The sequence below is a fragment of the Dermacentor silvarum genome, chromosome 9 (genome assembly GCF_013339745.2).
Source record: "Dermacentor silvarum isolate Dsil-2018 chromosome 9, BIME_Dsil_1.4, whole genome shotgun sequence".
Classification (NCBI taxonomy): domain Eukaryota; kingdom Metazoa; phylum Arthropoda; class Arachnida; order Ixodida; family Ixodidae; genus Dermacentor; species Dermacentor silvarum.
The window spans coordinates 132218077-132234340 of NC_051162.1; the positions used below are offsets into that span (position 1 = coordinate 132218077).

General features: G+C 48.3%; 1 protein-coding gene across 1 annotated transcript in view; it reads left to right on the top strand.

Moving 5' to 3' along the window:
• The first annotated feature begins 10532 nt into the window (after window positions 1-10532).
• Window positions 10533-16264, top strand: part of LOC119465001 (uncharacterized) — an 8264-nt gene continuing 2532 nt past the window's right edge. Inside the window, exons 1-2 of the mRNA XM_037725848.2 lie at window positions 10533-10673; window positions 11045-11077. Coding sequence (XP_037581776.1) covers window positions 10578-10673; window positions 11045-11077 — 129 coding nt within the window. The 5' untranslated portion in view covers window positions 10533-10577. The remainder of the gene's footprint in view (window positions 10674-11044; window positions 11078-16264) is intronic.

Below are 16264 nucleotides of genomic sequence, written 5' to 3' on the forward strand. Positions count from 1 at the left end.
GCCGCCCCGTTTCGCGTTTTCGAGCCACCATGCGCTCGCGTTCTGAGCCGCATCACTGCATATCGAAGACGTTTTGCGTCGCGTCACCGTATCTGCTCCGAAGAGGCGCGCTGGTGACGTGGCGTCGCGGCGATGCCCTCTCCCCTCACACAACACCTGGCGCGCTATCGTCCAGCAGGTGTTCCGATTCGCCCGCTCTGCTCCGTCGAATAGGCGCGCTCGTGACGTGGCGTCGCAGCCGATGTAATTCAGAGCCGCTTCGCTGCTACAGACGACGCCGGCTTTTTCGCTCAATGGTCCCTTTGATGCATTGCATCAAAAGAAAAACGGCAGAACTCATTTTAGGATAAAAGTCGACGTTAATGCGATTATCATTAAAGCAGTGTAGCGACCCACCGTGGATACAGTGAGCTGTACCGTGGATCCTCTCATGTGCTTCTTACTGGGCACGCTGCACCCTGCCAGCCTGCTCAGCGACGAAGTTCGCGCATGACGCCATGGCCTTGAAGATTGCACGCGCTGGCAGGTTTTGCTACGGCCGTCCCGTTCGACACGCTCCCCAGCAAAGAAGTCAGTGGAATCCGTATACTTTGTGATGTGGCGATCTTCGCGTACGTAATATTCACTATTATCTTACAGTGCGTATTTTTTTCTTGTTCTTAGTTTTCATTTCAATTGTACTTTTTGTATCAACTGTATTGATGTTGCACACCATTACGTCGTGCGAATAAGGAGTACACTCATGCTTTTTTTTTTTGCCTTGTTGAATAACGCTTGTATCGATGTATCCGTATGTATACGTAGCTTTCCCCTTACCCAATGCCTTCCTGATGGCCTGTAAGACATCAATAAATAAACATATATTTTTAATCAATAAAATAAACATGCCTTAAGCAGACCCGGTCGCGGAAGAGCGACTAGTATTTTATTGCGATATCAATTATATGGACATTCCAGGCGAATTTCTGCCGTCGCCGTGATGTTCCGTGTAAAGTGCAATAAAATCGCGTCTGTGTGCTCTATGCTGTAGGTGCGAGAGAAAGCTTGCGAGGGTGAGCGGAGAGGGATGGTGGCTCGATCTCGCCGAGCGCGCAAGAGAGGAAGGAGGGGAGGAAGCGGCCGTCTTCCATAAGGCAGCAGGGGAGGGGTTGTATTCCGCGGTTACATAGGCGCGGTTGAGCGCGGCCGCGCCGGCGCTATATTGACAGCAATCTGCGCTGGTTACATATGTGCCGTATTGACCCTTTTCGCGGCGATCCCGTGGGCGCTGCCATGTTTGATCACGTGGTGACGCGTCTATTGCTTGCCTCAACTGCCTCCGTTGCCTCCGTGTTTACAATGGATGTACATGACACCCGTTGCGGCTCAGGAAACTCTATTTCAGGAGATATCGTAGACGCTAACTGGGTGCACGACACGAAGCCACATCTTCAGAGGACATGTAAAAGCGCTTTCGGAGCTCATTAAGCTTTGTGCAAACGGCGCGAGCAGCGTATATGGTGCTTGTTCTAAAATCGAGGCTAAAGATTTATTCAGAGCTATCCAACCATTCCGCTTATGAAATGAATCAGGATCGGTGTGTTTTGATCTTCGTTCTTTATTTGGCAAATACTTTGATGCAGCGGCTTGTCACGTTTCTGACTCTGTGAAGTTCGTCGGTGCGGTCACAATCTGATTATTTTCCGTATAATCGCTCGTGGGTGTGCTCATTTGCAATAGATTTGTTCTTGCTGCACACAAGTCTTGGAACGTAGCTGTTCTGTACTTCGTAATAGCTTGTAGCAAAGATGTATTAACGCTATGGTAACTCGCTTACCCCTTTGGACCGTCATGAAACATTCAGCTTCGACCATTCGTGTGCTGTCGGTGTAGAGGCTGTCCCACATGCTTTGGTTCATTGATTCAAGTGTGCACCCATTCACACATTCTTATACGTTGGCAATATAGTGGGTGTAAGTTTGCGTGCGAGTTGGGGCAATGTGTGAAGATAACGTGCGCGAAACTTACTATGCCAGGAAGCGGCGCTACTCACTTTGTTATTGTTTAACGAGCGGTATACTCACTCTTTCCGACGTTCCAGGGTTGAAGTATTTTCTTTGGAGGTTAGCGACACAAATCAGGTGGATGAGTGAAATGCTTAATCCAGGAGGAAAATCGTGCATCGAGAAGGGCCGGCAACAAAGGCTGTCCGTATGTAGCGAGGGTCCGTGAACTTGGTCACACATATTCATTCCATTCCTTAATATACCAGTGATTATTTCTGCAGCCAACTACTGCCCACGTCTTCAATACACTACTCCACATTTTGAAGCCTGAATGAAGCACGGTGCGTGCGCGAAAACCCAGTTGCATTTCTGACACCTGATCGCACATAAACAGGGTAGAAGAAGTAATGGCTTCGCATTCGTGCGCTACCGCTGAGGCAACGTGCGGCGCGCCGCCGAAAGCTCCATCTCGTTTCTCGAGAACAAACTGCTCCGCGAAGAGGGTTAATAGGTGCGCCGAGGGCTGATGGCTTCGTGTGCGCCGTGTTCTCGCCGCTTTAGTTCGCGTTGAAGCGAGTTGCAGCAGGAAGGGCAATTCGCTCGCTGCTGCTGCTGCCCTTCCCCGCGCTATCATTCCGACAGCGAATGTCCGCGGTCATCGAGTGAGATTCCCTGTGAGATTCCCCGCGCAAGCGTGACAACGTGCTTGTAGTTACTTTAGTTAGTAAGCGAATGTTTACAGCAGTTTATGCAGCTGATAAAACGACTAACCTAATCAATGCTTCGTCTTCCGGGTGAAATTGACTTTCTGGTTCGGTGTAATTACCATTCGAGTCATACCGCTCATAATTATGACAATACCTCCTTGGGCGGCCACTATAATATGCTCATAAATAAGTAAATAATTGCATAATTTATCATTTCTCGTTTCGCACCCAATTTCTCGCTCCATTTAGCCTTGAAACTACAGCAGGCATTGGCACGCAAACGCACGCACAACACACGGATGATACCTTTCGTAAAGCTTCCTGCACCTTAGCTGAAGCATTCTTTGCGTGTTTGCACTTTCAGTAACACTTCACCTTGACTATTTGCCTTTGGATCGACTGGCGCACATAATCCTGCGAGTTAGGCTTGCTCGTTCGCTAACAAAGCCAACACTAGATACGTATATTTCAGAAGGGCGATGAAAGGGCATAGTTGATGGCTGTATCATACTTTCTACCCGTCTCATGACGAACTCTTGCAGAGATATACCACTTCTACATACCCACGCGAATGTAATGTGAGTATGTGTGCAGAAACATATGAGCGCAGCTTGCACTAGGGGTGCAAGGCTGGAGCAAACAGCGGAGCTTGTGATCGACCAAGCTACAGCCAGGGTCGCTATCCCGACGACGCGCTGGATACTCAAACGCACTCTCGCGTTCTCTTTATCGAAACTCGGGATCTTCGACTCGACGACGCCTCTTCTCGACTGCAGCTTCGGCACGGTATTCCGGATCGGCTCGCCGCCGACGCGCAGATTCTCTCTTGTCCGCACGACGCGCTTCAAGACGCGGCCTGGCGAAGCGTTGACATGTCTAGGCGAAGCGAGGCACATGTGGTTGCTAGGCGACGCGAAGTGACGTCATGGCTAGACGGAGCAGGTGCGCGGTCGTAGCAGCTTGGCGCGGCGGTGCGGAGCGGCGGAGAAGCGAGGCGCATCTGTGCCAAGTGGTTGCTAGGCAACGCGCAGTGACGTTATCGCCAGGCGCAGTTTCTGGTCTACGCTATACGGGCCAACCTCCAGCTTAAACAGCTCCGCTGTTAAAAAATAAACGTCATTTGAGAATTAATAGGAACGCCAACAAGCGCTTTGCCCTTGGTACACATTGAGTCATAATTTTCTAATCATTAAGGTATCATGAAGCGCAGAGCCATATTTTTCATGCCTCATCCAAGCCGCAGCAACAGTACCGGAGCGCGGGAAAGCCTTCTCGATAAAATGGATAGAAGATGGATGGATGGATACTATGAGCGTCCCCTTTGAAACGGGGTTGTGGGAGGCGCCACCAATCTCTTGTTATTATTTTGCCTACTGTCCTACCTATTTTGTCCAATGAGTGCCATGAGCCCTTGGGTGCCAGCGCGGCAGTGCGCAGGAGTCAACCACGTCCACCACTGCACTTATGCTCTCTCCTTGCGAATGGGATGGCCAGAGCAAGACCTGCCAGCGCTTGCAAATTTCGGAGGTCATTGTCTGAATATATACGACGCAGGTTCGATTCCGCCCAGCGCCGGAAACGTACCTAATATGCACTGCCTGAGTGGACCATCGTCATAAATTAAGCACCCCGTTCCCTCCCACAATACGAATACATATAGCACCTCATTTTCCCCACAGACTTGTCGCGACTGGAATCGTCTGGCGAAATCTGTCGTTGGTATAATCGACACCGATCCATTTCGTAAATATACTATAAAATGTCACAGTCCCGACCGAAAGACGAAGCAAGGTTCGTAGTTTTATCGGCCGTATAAATATATATTGCAGTAGGCATTCGCTAATAATTAAATTTAAGAAACACGGGCTGTCACAGACCCCGTGAACGAGGTGCAGACGCCGGACCAAATTCCAAAGCCGAATTATCAGCTTCCGAAAATAATCCCACGAAAGCAAGGACAATTAAGAATGGGCCCTCTGGTGCGCCAGCGAACGCCGGTTGCTGTCCAAAGACCAAGTCAGAGCCCAGAGTTGTCAAAACACAACAAAATATTCTTCACACAAGGCAGTTACACACACACACACACTTGCACACTTAGGCTAGACACAACACAATACAAATCAGATGGGTATTCAAAATAATTAACGACAAACACTAAGAGTCCAACACGTAAAGCACAAAATAAAAAAGGAACACTAAGTGTCCAATCGTATTCACCAGTGTTGGTCTTGAAGTCGGACGATCTAGCTCGGCGTAACTCGGGGCAAATCTCGAAGAAAGAACTTCTTCTGGAAATGCAGACGCTTGATGAACCCGTCGACTATAGCTTGCCGGGGAATCCCCTTCTTCCGCAGACGCGCGCTCTTCAAGTTACATCACTTCACCGGTGCGGACTGAACTCCTGAACTCCCTGAATTTCACCCTCTGATTCTCGCACGGCGGTTATATAGCTTCCACAAGCGTTCTCGAACTTTCCTATCGGTGTCGTGATCTCGTAGCATGGCCAAAGCTTCGAGTCTTTTCTCGTACCTTCGACCGCCGCTGTCGGAGCATTCTCGAGGGGGGGGGGGGATGATGACTCATCCTGTTGGTGTATGCTCACGTGGTAGTAATGTCTGTCGACTCGCCGGGTGAGAAGGTGTCTCGGCGCGCGCGTGTGCTCTCTCTCTCTCTCTCTCCGGTTAACGTCGCTTCTTCGAGTCTCTTCCAGACGTTTCGGCGCCGTTGTTAGCGTTGTTGTTTGAGGCGTATGCGCTCTCCCCCTCTGAAGTTGCCGCGGGGCCGGCGTGTTCTTTCGCTGGCTTGCGTGACACTCGGCGCGCGCTTGGATTACGCGCTCTTTTGTGACACGGGCAAGTTTGCACTCGGTCGTGCAAAGCTTAGGCACAGCGAAACTGTCGATCCTCAAGTCTTACTGGCCCTTACTGCTAGGTATTAACTTGGTAGCTGCTAGTTGTTAACTTGGTTTAACTTGGCTACGCATGTTGGAAGGTATTCTCGTGCGATCATTTTCAGAGGTACCTTTCCTTTCGCAACATTTCGCGTGAGTAGCGCTGGATGCGTCGGCACCTACGAGTGACAGCGTTCCTGGCATGCCAAAAACGCAGGCAGGCTAACCAAGGTTGGCACAGTGCCAAGAACGCTGTTGCTTGCCGACGCCGAACGCGTTGGCGACATTTCGCGTGACTATAGCGCTGAACGCGTCGGCGCCTACGAGCGACAGCGTACCTGGCATGCCGCAAACGCAGGCAGGATAACCAAGGTTGGCACAGTTCCAAGAACGCTGTTGCTTGCCGACGCCTAACGCGCTGGAGACTAGCCGCTCGATATCATCGGCCAGCTTCGCTGTGTCTTGAGCTTTGCGCGGCCTAGTGCAAGCTTTCGCCTTTTTTTTTCTCCTGGCTTAGCGCGCCGCGGAGAGAAGAGAGGTGGGGGTCGGGAAGGTAGGGATCTGGCGAGGAGGAGACCGCGTGCGCCGCGCCGCCCTCCTCCGCTCTCCTGGTTGCCATGGCTACGGCGCAGCAGTTTCTTGATACGAACCACAAATTACGGCTGACTTAAACAGCTTCGCTGTTAAAAGCATGGTGTCACGCGCGCACACAGGGAACAAACAGATCTCACGATAACCTCCCGCAGCTGATGCGAGCGCTCTACCCCCCCGTTCTGCGTCTGCAACCAGGGGCGCGTCGCCTACAACGACATCGTATCCATCTTCAAGTCTCAAAACGCTATAGCTGTCACGAGAAAAGAATGCGAGAACGGTCCCCTTACCACCCTGTGCAGTTTTCACCTCTGTGTTAGACTGCACTATCTGCGGGATTGGCTTAAGAAAACGGTTAGACACGAAGAAGTCGCCGGTTATAGTTCCCAAAGAAAGCTAAACGATTTCAAAAAGTGTTTATAAGTTAACGCCACGCAGACAAGCAGCCATAAAACGCAGTCATTACGCAGTGCGACGCTGAAAGCGTTTAGAGTATGATTCAAACAAAACTTTTACAGAAGCATCAGAAAAAAACACCAAGGAACGGTGTTTTTCGGTAACAGGATGTTTTTTTTTTTATGTAGTACGTCAACTTATTCAGCCGCTGCCACATGAGTAGGGGAATTATTTTGACGCGAAAAAGTCAGAGGGTGTCGCTTGCTAAAACCGCAAGTAACGAAAACATGTTACAGCAATACCGCTCAAATATTTGCAACCGTACTGCATACGTGCCTTACTTTGGTATCGTTGTGTAGAGGAATTACAGGAACCATTACTCGATCATGAATGTATCACTTGCACAGATGGTGCCATTGTCGAGCCAGACATGACTTAATCGGAGGTAGATTTAGCCATGCGTGAGGCGTTCAGAGAGGTGTATACAGTAAACTCTCAGTTCTACGAACATCAGTTTAACGAATATTTCAGAATAACGAACTTTTACAAAATCTCCGGGGGTTTTGCTATGCATTCTATGCAAAAATTTTTCAGTTAAACGAATTTGTGAATAGCTAGTATTTCAGTTGAACGAACTTAATCAGTGGACTCGGGCTCATTTTTGAAATATGTTTAACGAAGTTTCGCGTTCTGAACTAGCAGATCTGGAAATTGTTTCCAGTGTTCTTCCCGAAGAAGAGTGCGGTGAGAAAGATGCAATGGCAGAGGCTGATTCAAATCTTGCAATTCTAGCTGAGGCTGTAGAATGCCTTGGAAAGTTGCAAGACTTCGTGTCTCAACAACAAGCTGTGCCAGAGGAAGTGCACGAATACATAGACTCTCTGGACTACTTTGTTACTTCTTGCGCTTTAAGAGCACCAGTGTAAATGAAAATGAGATATTTTTAACGATGAGATAGGCAGCAACGTAACTGCTACGCTCTATGAACCATAACTCCGTAAATTGCATTTCCCACCTTTGACTCGATGTCTGCTGTGCCCTATCTGTTTCGCAACGGAGGTCTGCCCTAAAGGGCGACCGTTCATGTCAAAAATGCTGCTTAACGAGGCGAGAAAATGACGTAACTGGTCGGCGTGCTGAGTCGAAGATCAGGAGAGATCATGTTTGGGAAGTCGGATAAGGCAAGTGGTGAAGAAGGGGAAGAGTCATTTCGAGACGACGTTGTTTCAGCAGTCAAGGCTGATAGGTGGTAGTCATGGCAAGATTACAGCGTACCAAGGCTATATCTGGCGGTAGAACGTAGCTGTATGGTCAGAAGTTCAGAAGAGGAGAGAGAAAAGACTTTATTTCAGGTCAGACTTTCAGTTAAGTAAACTATTTCCTTATGTCCTTTGAAGTTCACTCAAGTGAGAGTCCACTGTATCTCGACAGTACCGTTGTCGATCCGAACGGGAGTAATCGCGTTTGAGAGAGCTCACTATGCCATAGTAGGTATAACTTTTCAAACTCATACTGATACTCATTAGGAGTTATATTGACTACAAGTACGCAGTTTGTTGCAGAAATTTCACACTTACTCGGCAATGGCACCCCTGCGTTCGATATGCAGGATCCAGAATTCGTGTGAAGATACTCAGGCAGCAACACAGAGGGACACCAATTCGCGTCCATCCTCCTGTACCACGGCGAACCAACTATAAGAACAGGGAGCGAGCACGATTGCAAGATTAGACCGTAAGGCGCCCACTAACTGTGACATGAGTTGAAATGTAGGCTTTATTAAGAGTTCTTTCTTAATAAAGCTTACATTTCAACTCATGTCACAGTTAGTGGGCGCGTAACTTGTGCATTTGCTTACGCCATTTATGTACCCTATATAGCGCCCATACACCGTCTGCAGCACTTACAAGATGATTCACGTTCCCACTGCGGTTGCGTCCCTGATACAGGCTATACCCGATTTTTTGTTGGCCAAGTGCACCCCATGGTACCCATGTGCTGAGCTGTCCGGTGTTCGAGAAGCAATTCGCTGCATACTAAAGCAAGTCCTCATAACATGGACAGTATATTGTTATTCCAAGCCGGCACCGCAACTGATAAGCAATTATGTGAAGCAACGAATATAGCGCACCATCATTTGCAGTGGTTTACAACATTATGACTCTGCTTAGTGAGGAATATAGGCATATTACCGGGCTACAGTGGATTCCTAGACATTTTGGAATACCTAGAAATGAACAGGCTGACGCAGATGCAAAAATTGCGCAGACTGACGGGGACAATATAACAGATGACTATTCTCGCTATGAAATCAACGCCTTGCTCTCTAACACCATAAAAGCCTCTATGGCGCGGCAATGGGATGACCCCGCGACCATCAGCATGAGTACCTTACTTGACGCGGGTTTGCGCTTACGCCTTCCACTTCGACTGCGGAGAGGCCAGGAAACACTACTCCATCGATTACGGCTCGGCATTGCGTACACTCGCCGATACCTTCTCAAGATCAAACGGTAACGGACGGCACCCTGACTGTTGCGCCTGTCGCACTCCAGACCATATACCAGATACTTTGCGGGGCACGCACTAAAATTTACTGCTGACCATCTGGACTCCCGGCTCTTTTCAGAAGATAAGATTTCGAACGCATTGAGGCGATTTGATTACGCCCAACGTGCATGTCATAAATTTTCCGCTGATCTTTCTATATGTGAGACGGGCTTATAGACGCTCGTCCCTAGAACATGTGGGGTGGGAAGACTTTGTGAAATGTGCTTGCGCGAGGACGTTTTGTGTGGACACATTACTCCTGCGAGTAGTGCACCTACAGTGTACATTCGCGTATTGGACAACGTGTGTATTGTAGCTCATTGTATTATAGCCACAGTCAGCTGCCATCTGCCCCTTCTTGTTTCGGCCCCTTATCCCTGCGAAGTGTATAGCAGGCAAGAGACACGCTCTCCAAGCCGAGTTCTCCTCCTTTATCTTCATTAAAATCTCGGCCTCCTCCTGTTTCCTGCCGGCTCGTCCTACTGTGCTGGTTATATATATACCTTGACGGCACATGACTCGTCGGTGACTTTTCTAAAGGCCGGTACAGACCAGCATTTTTCGCTATGCATGCACTCTTTAGCAATGCGCCTCATTTGAACTGGACTGAGCCTCTTTAAAGAGAGACGCGCTGCCCCCGGAGGCGCCGGGGAACAAAGTCAGGTGAATGTTGCGTCTCTTTTAGACCTAAACGCGGAGCCGGACAGACATCGTCGCTGAACGAAATCACGCGTGCGACTGTGGGCCACTAAGATGCGCACAGGAGCTCCTCGGTCGACATTGACCATGCAGCAAAAGCGCGCGGGCAATAAACCGCTGTTTGCCGCGGGCAAACAAGGACAGAGCAAGCCCCTGGCTGTGTGTCTCTGCGGCGAGGCAAACACCGCCGAGGATCGGTCAGCCGTTTTACCGCGGGGTTGGACAAATACCTCGACCGTTGGCGGCGCCGACGCAAACGAGTAGTAGCGGCGCCCCTTTTCACGACGCGATAGATATTTCGGTTGGTGGGCCATGCTTAAGCCATTTGCGGAGGAAGGGTGTTTCGAACGAGCGCTCGTTGGCCCTTGGACGACGTGCAGCTGCCGCGGCCGAGCGTGGGTGCCGAGGGCAACATTTTCTCTACACGCATCGCGCTCGTTTGTCGGGACGCGCGTGAAAGAGGAAACAGTAGCCAATGGCAGGGCCGAGCAGGCCCCGGCGGCGATCAAACCGCTCGCGATTTCTGCAGTGGCCGTGAAAGCGCGGATCTGTGGACACCTCGAGTCTTTGTGAGGCCGCGGGCCGCGGTCGTGACCGTCCGCGAATGGGTGCCTCAGCTGGCTGCAGCCCCGCTCAAAGGCCCTTTCACGGGACTGCGCGAAAAAAAGGAGGGGTTCAAAAGGCCCCTCCCCGACGCCGCGAAGAAAGGCGCCTCGTATATAGACTAGGACCCGGGGCCCGGACGCCTCCAGTCGCGCCATGGCACCAGTCGTCGTAGTCGTCGCTGTCCTGCTGGCCTTTGCCGCGCTCGGCAGCCGGGCGCAAGCGCCGGGCTGCTGGAATGAGCAGATGGCGGTAAGTGTGTGCGCGTTTGTGGCCATATGTGCACGTGCCATGTCTGGTTTTGCTACTGTGTCGCAAACTACAATCGTCATCAGGCCATGTATAGGAAGTGAGTACTCAAGGTCATCGAGGGACAAGAAGCCTCGATTTGCATGGTGACGTTTGGACAGTGATGTTAGTCTCACTGAGGAGTTATTGCATTGACCTTTCGAACTTCTACACTCAAGGAGCCGAGTGTCAAACTGTCCGTAACGCCTTAGATGTACACGCTGTCACTGTTAGAAAAGCCATCCCCGATGTACGACAATCTCAAGAGGAATGTGCAAGATCTAGAACCGTATTCGAGGAACCTTATTTCTTTGTTTTTGTATTTCCTCACGCAGGACAAGCAGAGGCTCCAGTACGGCCTCATGATGGTGAGTTAAGCTCTCCTTGTCACGCGCGCCATCTTGGTCTCCCCGGATACTGCCACGGCGGACGTCACGCAAGCGCGAGGCGACAGTGACGTCATAACTAACAGCCCTATTAAACGCATTATTCAGTTGTGACTTCATCATAGACAGGCGGTCCATTTACTTGCATCGCCTTTGATGGTTCTACCGCGTCGCCATACTTCAAAGCTGCCAAGTCGCGATGCCGTTCGATTTTTTTCACAGCTGAAGGCGCACAGTGGACTGACATCAACAGTGAATCCACAAACGCAATTTGCTTGGCCTTATTCGTTCCTAATGTTTTAGAGTAGTCTTACATGGCGTCACAGGCACACGGGTTGCATAACATAGGCATACCTGCCAACTCTCCCGACTACCGAATTACGACCAACCCTCACGATTGTACGGACACGGTCATAAATCTCTCGAAAAACTGTCCCTCTTCCCTCCAGCGAAAAACAAACAAACAAACAAACAAACAAACAAACAAACAAACGCGTCATGCAACACAGCCGCATCGTAACTGCGCCGTTATGCGCTAGGTAGCTAGCCGAAGTCAGATTTAAATCCAAGCGATTTGTGTGTAGGCCTAGCTAGCCTAACTCGGTTCGCTTGAGATCAAGACATGCGTTGAGGCAGCGCCTCCTCTTGAGGATTGCGCGGGAGGCAAAGGTCCATGAATAGGCACAATGACCGGTTCTTTTAAGTCAGCTTCGCCTTTGTACACCCTCGCTATGCGGTTAAGCATATACAGAGTGGGAAGGGGCCGCTGTCACGGGACGTAGTGAGTGTCCGTAATTTTTGTCGGTTATTCCATCCTACACGATAAATGCGTCGCTCTTACATTCGTCAGATCTAGAGGCAGCACATAAGAAAGAACAGGTAGTGACACTACCGTTTCATTCATGCAACAGCTCCTCGTGAACGCTGGTCCTTCGGTTTCTTTTGTTCTCTACCGGTGCTGATAATCACTTGCATTTTGATGGGCCGAGTACCGCGTTTTGAGCGGTACGTTACAGCAACGACCGAGCTACTGGTGTCGTTTGCGTCCGCGAGAAATTTGGAAAAGGAAGTTTGACGTTGTTCAGTGGGTGGGTTTCTCTGCTAATTAATTTTTCTTTTCCGGCTAACGCACGCTAACGAAGTTCCAGAAGTGCGACCTACTCGCCCAGTCCGAGTTTTAATTAAACGAAACACTTGAATCACTCTTCAGTTAGCGCTCTGTCTTTCGTTGTTTTTCTTCCCTCATGCTTGCGCAATTCCAAATATTTTACCACAGGTAGACCAACAGGCTCAAATTGCTGCGGTTGTGAGAATCACTCTTCTCTATAGCCGTGGTGTTTGATCAGAGGGAAAAGATTAATTGTACGCGGACAAAATCGCAACTGAAGGCCGAACTTGCCAAACCATGGCAGCAATTATGACGTTCATTACATGACGGAAAAAATTTAGCGGCCGTCTTGCGACAAAGTATAGTGAATGTTGCTAGACAAAATTTATCTTTCATTTTCGACATTAATAAAATTATTTTAGAATAATTAGGCTACTAACTAGCAAGTTGTGTCAAATGTGATATGAAAAGCGGCTACTTCGAGAATATTGAGGATTTGTCGCCAAATGTCGTCCATCACGTTTTTGGGAGATGACAATAAAATAAGAATATTTACTTGACTATAATTTTGGTAGCTACTCCTTTTCACACAATGGTTAATAACATAATAATGGAATATTCTAAGATAAGAAGAAACGTCACAGGTTTGGGAAATCTACAGCATAGTTAGATAAAGAGAGCGTAACTGAAGCAGGCATATATCCTATAGTCCTGCAGCATAGAGAGATAAAAGGCGAGGACGAGTTGCATCACACGGTATACTGAGTGTCGACATATACGCGTGTACTGAATTCTGAACATGCACACGAGCCTATGCGGTTGAAGATTAACAGGTGCACCGATGATGAATATAGACAAATGACATATTACGCGTACAGGTACACAACAGTCAAAAGTGGGCTTCATCACACAAGACGCACAGGGATTTGATTTAATTTGATTTATTAAGTTTTCTTGATACATCTCAAGAAAGGAATAGGAGACAAAGGTACCTTCTGTACCTGAAGTGTACAATTAGTGCATATGACACACATATTAGACAGCAATTAAGTGCACATAAATACAAATGATGAAATTGGGTTGCGCTTACGTAACTACCCACTGCGGCACTTAGTACACGTTTTTTTTCTTTCTTTTCTCAAAAAAGTGTTCGAGTACATTCAATGCTTTTCACGGTGCTGTTTCGGCTGGCCAATGGCCGAACAATTTTACGATTGAGAAAGGTTTGCGGGGATCACTTGCGTGTAGTTCTTTTTCTAACTGCCGTCTATACGTAGCCTGTCTGGGGCAATCGATGAGTAGATGGCGAACACCCTCGTTGTCAATGCCACAGGGGAAAGCCGGGAATGACGCCCGTTTTACGAGGTATAGGAAATGTATTAAATGTTTTGTACACGTTGTTCCAAGGCGCAGTCAAATGAATCAACTGGTATTTCAGATTAGGTGTCTTTCTCATTATACCGAAGCGCTTATTGAGTTAACAGAAGTGATTAATTACCACATTTTAAATAGTGCCTTTATGACCCCAATTTATACGCGATGATTGTAGGCCGCCCTCGAAAACACCCATTTCACTTGTTTGCGAAGCTTTTTTGCTGTGCGCGAACCAAACCTTTGAATGCCGACGCAATCCACTGTTTAGCGCCACATAGGATATCTTCTAAGCCCAGAAAAACATTTGTTATTTGGTTGTACATAAGCGAGGCAACATCCTGTGCCTGTGAGTGGGGCACGCCTGTGTACTTCGTATTGCTCCATTGTCTGTTATCCGTATATGTGGGGAAACTGGCAGCATCACTGTCAGAAGCACATTTTTAAAGCGAATGGACTAAACATTCGAACTGAAATGCAAAAGAAAGCATGTCGCAAACACGGCAGCGGCCGCGCCATACACACCCGCTGCGTCGGAAGACGGCGCTCTTCCTCCACGTTTTCCTCCCTTGCGCGCGCGAGGCCGCGCCACCATCGCCAGCTCGCCCTCGCAAGCTTTCACTCGTACATGCAGCATACGGCGCGGCGCCGATGTTATCGCCCTTGGACTTTATTTGGAACATCACGGCGACGCCGACGACGATGGCAGAAATGCGCCTTGAGTTTCCATATAATTGCTATCGCAATAATACATGGAAATGAAAGTGGATGAAAGAACAACTGGCCGCAGGTGGGATACGAACCCTCGTCTTCGCATTACGTGTCCGATGCTCCCACCAATTGAGCATCGCACGCGCAATACGAAGACGCCGGGTTCGTATTTCACCTGCGTCCTGTTGTTTTTTTCAGCCTACTTTCATTTTTATTTATTTATTATTGCTTTAATTAAGTTAAGAACTGCAAGTAATTTTCCATATGCTGTCCTTGGTGTCACTGTTTGTTGGCTTCCGATGATCTGACCAAAAAAATAATAAAAATCGGGCCCCTCGTTTTCTTTCTTCTCGTTCATATATACAGGGTGTTTCAGTTAACTTGGGCCAAACTTTAAAAATATGCAGTTGGTACGTAGCTGGTCAGAACCAAGGTAATGTTGTTTGTCCTCGCTTGGAGATACTCAGATTATTTTCTTTAATTACGCCTAATTAGATAATTAGTCCTAATAAATAGTCAACTTCTCAAATATTATAATTAGACTAACTGTGTCAATGAGAAAATTGTAGAGCAACATGAAAAACTACCGATACAGCTTTCTGTTGCTCAGTACGGGATACATAAAAGTGTTTTTTTGAGCGTAAAAGCGATATTAGATATTGAAGGTAGATATTGAAGACTAATTATCTAACTAGGCGGAATGAAAAAAAAAATTATCTGAGTATCTCCTAGCAACGGCAAACAAAATTAACTTGGTTCTGACCAGCTACGTACCCATTTGCATATTTTTAAAGTTTGGACCAGGTTGACTGAAACACCCTGTATAAGTTCATACATAATAAGCAAGTGTTACACGTTTGTAAAACGTGAAGGCGAAAGCCTGCCGGCTGTGGAAGAATACGACGATGAACGCGCGACGAACGCACGAGGGCGTTTCTGTGACCACGTGACGTGTTCAATTAGGCACGCACTAGGTACACCTTTAGTTAGCCATGGAGCAACCGTGGCTTCAGGGAAGAGTCTCGCGCCGCGGAGGCCCGTGTTCGATTCCCACCCAGACTGAAATGTACCAAATGTTCATTTGAAAGCCGCTAATTTACTTTGCTTACGCGAACCTCCCTGAGAAATGTGACGTCAATCCGAGCATTTCTAGACGTGTTTTTACTCTTTGCGGCGTCCACCATTTTTCGTCAATGCACAGTTTCGCTAAGGTCACCGCCAACATAGACACCTAAGGCTTTCGCCTTATAGTCGCGTCCATATAAAGATAAGCAGTGCAGCCAAGCAAAGCATAGGCGTAATTAGCTGTGGTTGAAATTGCAAATGCAGAAAATAATGAAGGAAAGGGGAAATGAAAGTTGACAAAAATATAACTTGTCACCGGTGGGGACCGAATCCACAATATATATAGCGCTCCCATAAGTTCGATTTTGTTCGGATGGTCGAAAAGAGGCGCTCCGGTTACATTCGGATGGTTCTTTCCGAATTGTTTATGTGGATATTGTGTTATGAGAATTCTCACATGAATGTATTAGTTCGTTGCAAGCATGCAAAAGAGCCAAGTGTAATCCCGACCATCGTGATTATCACGCCGGCACATGTTCATTTAGCCTTGTGAGGGTGGTCATGTCTGGTTCGCGCCTAAACATGACCTAAACATGCTTCGCGTTGCAGGTAATAACCTGTACACTGCATCCTTGCGTGCGTGTACGCATAGCTCGGCCTCAAGCGCTGGTCAAAGCTCGCTCGTCAAAACTCGCTTCTCCACAATAGGAGGTCTTTTGGGGAGAAGCCCACTTCGCTCTATCTACTGATCTTGCGCGTCAATGGTGGCGGAGTTTTGGGTGCTGTTCTTGTGACGTCAGAAAAGCTTCTCGCATTTGTTATCAGCGTTTAGAATCGCTGCATTCACTTTCGTTTGCTGGCGCTCTCAAATTAGTGTATTTATAACCTTGTGTGCGTTCATTCCGTCAATGCAA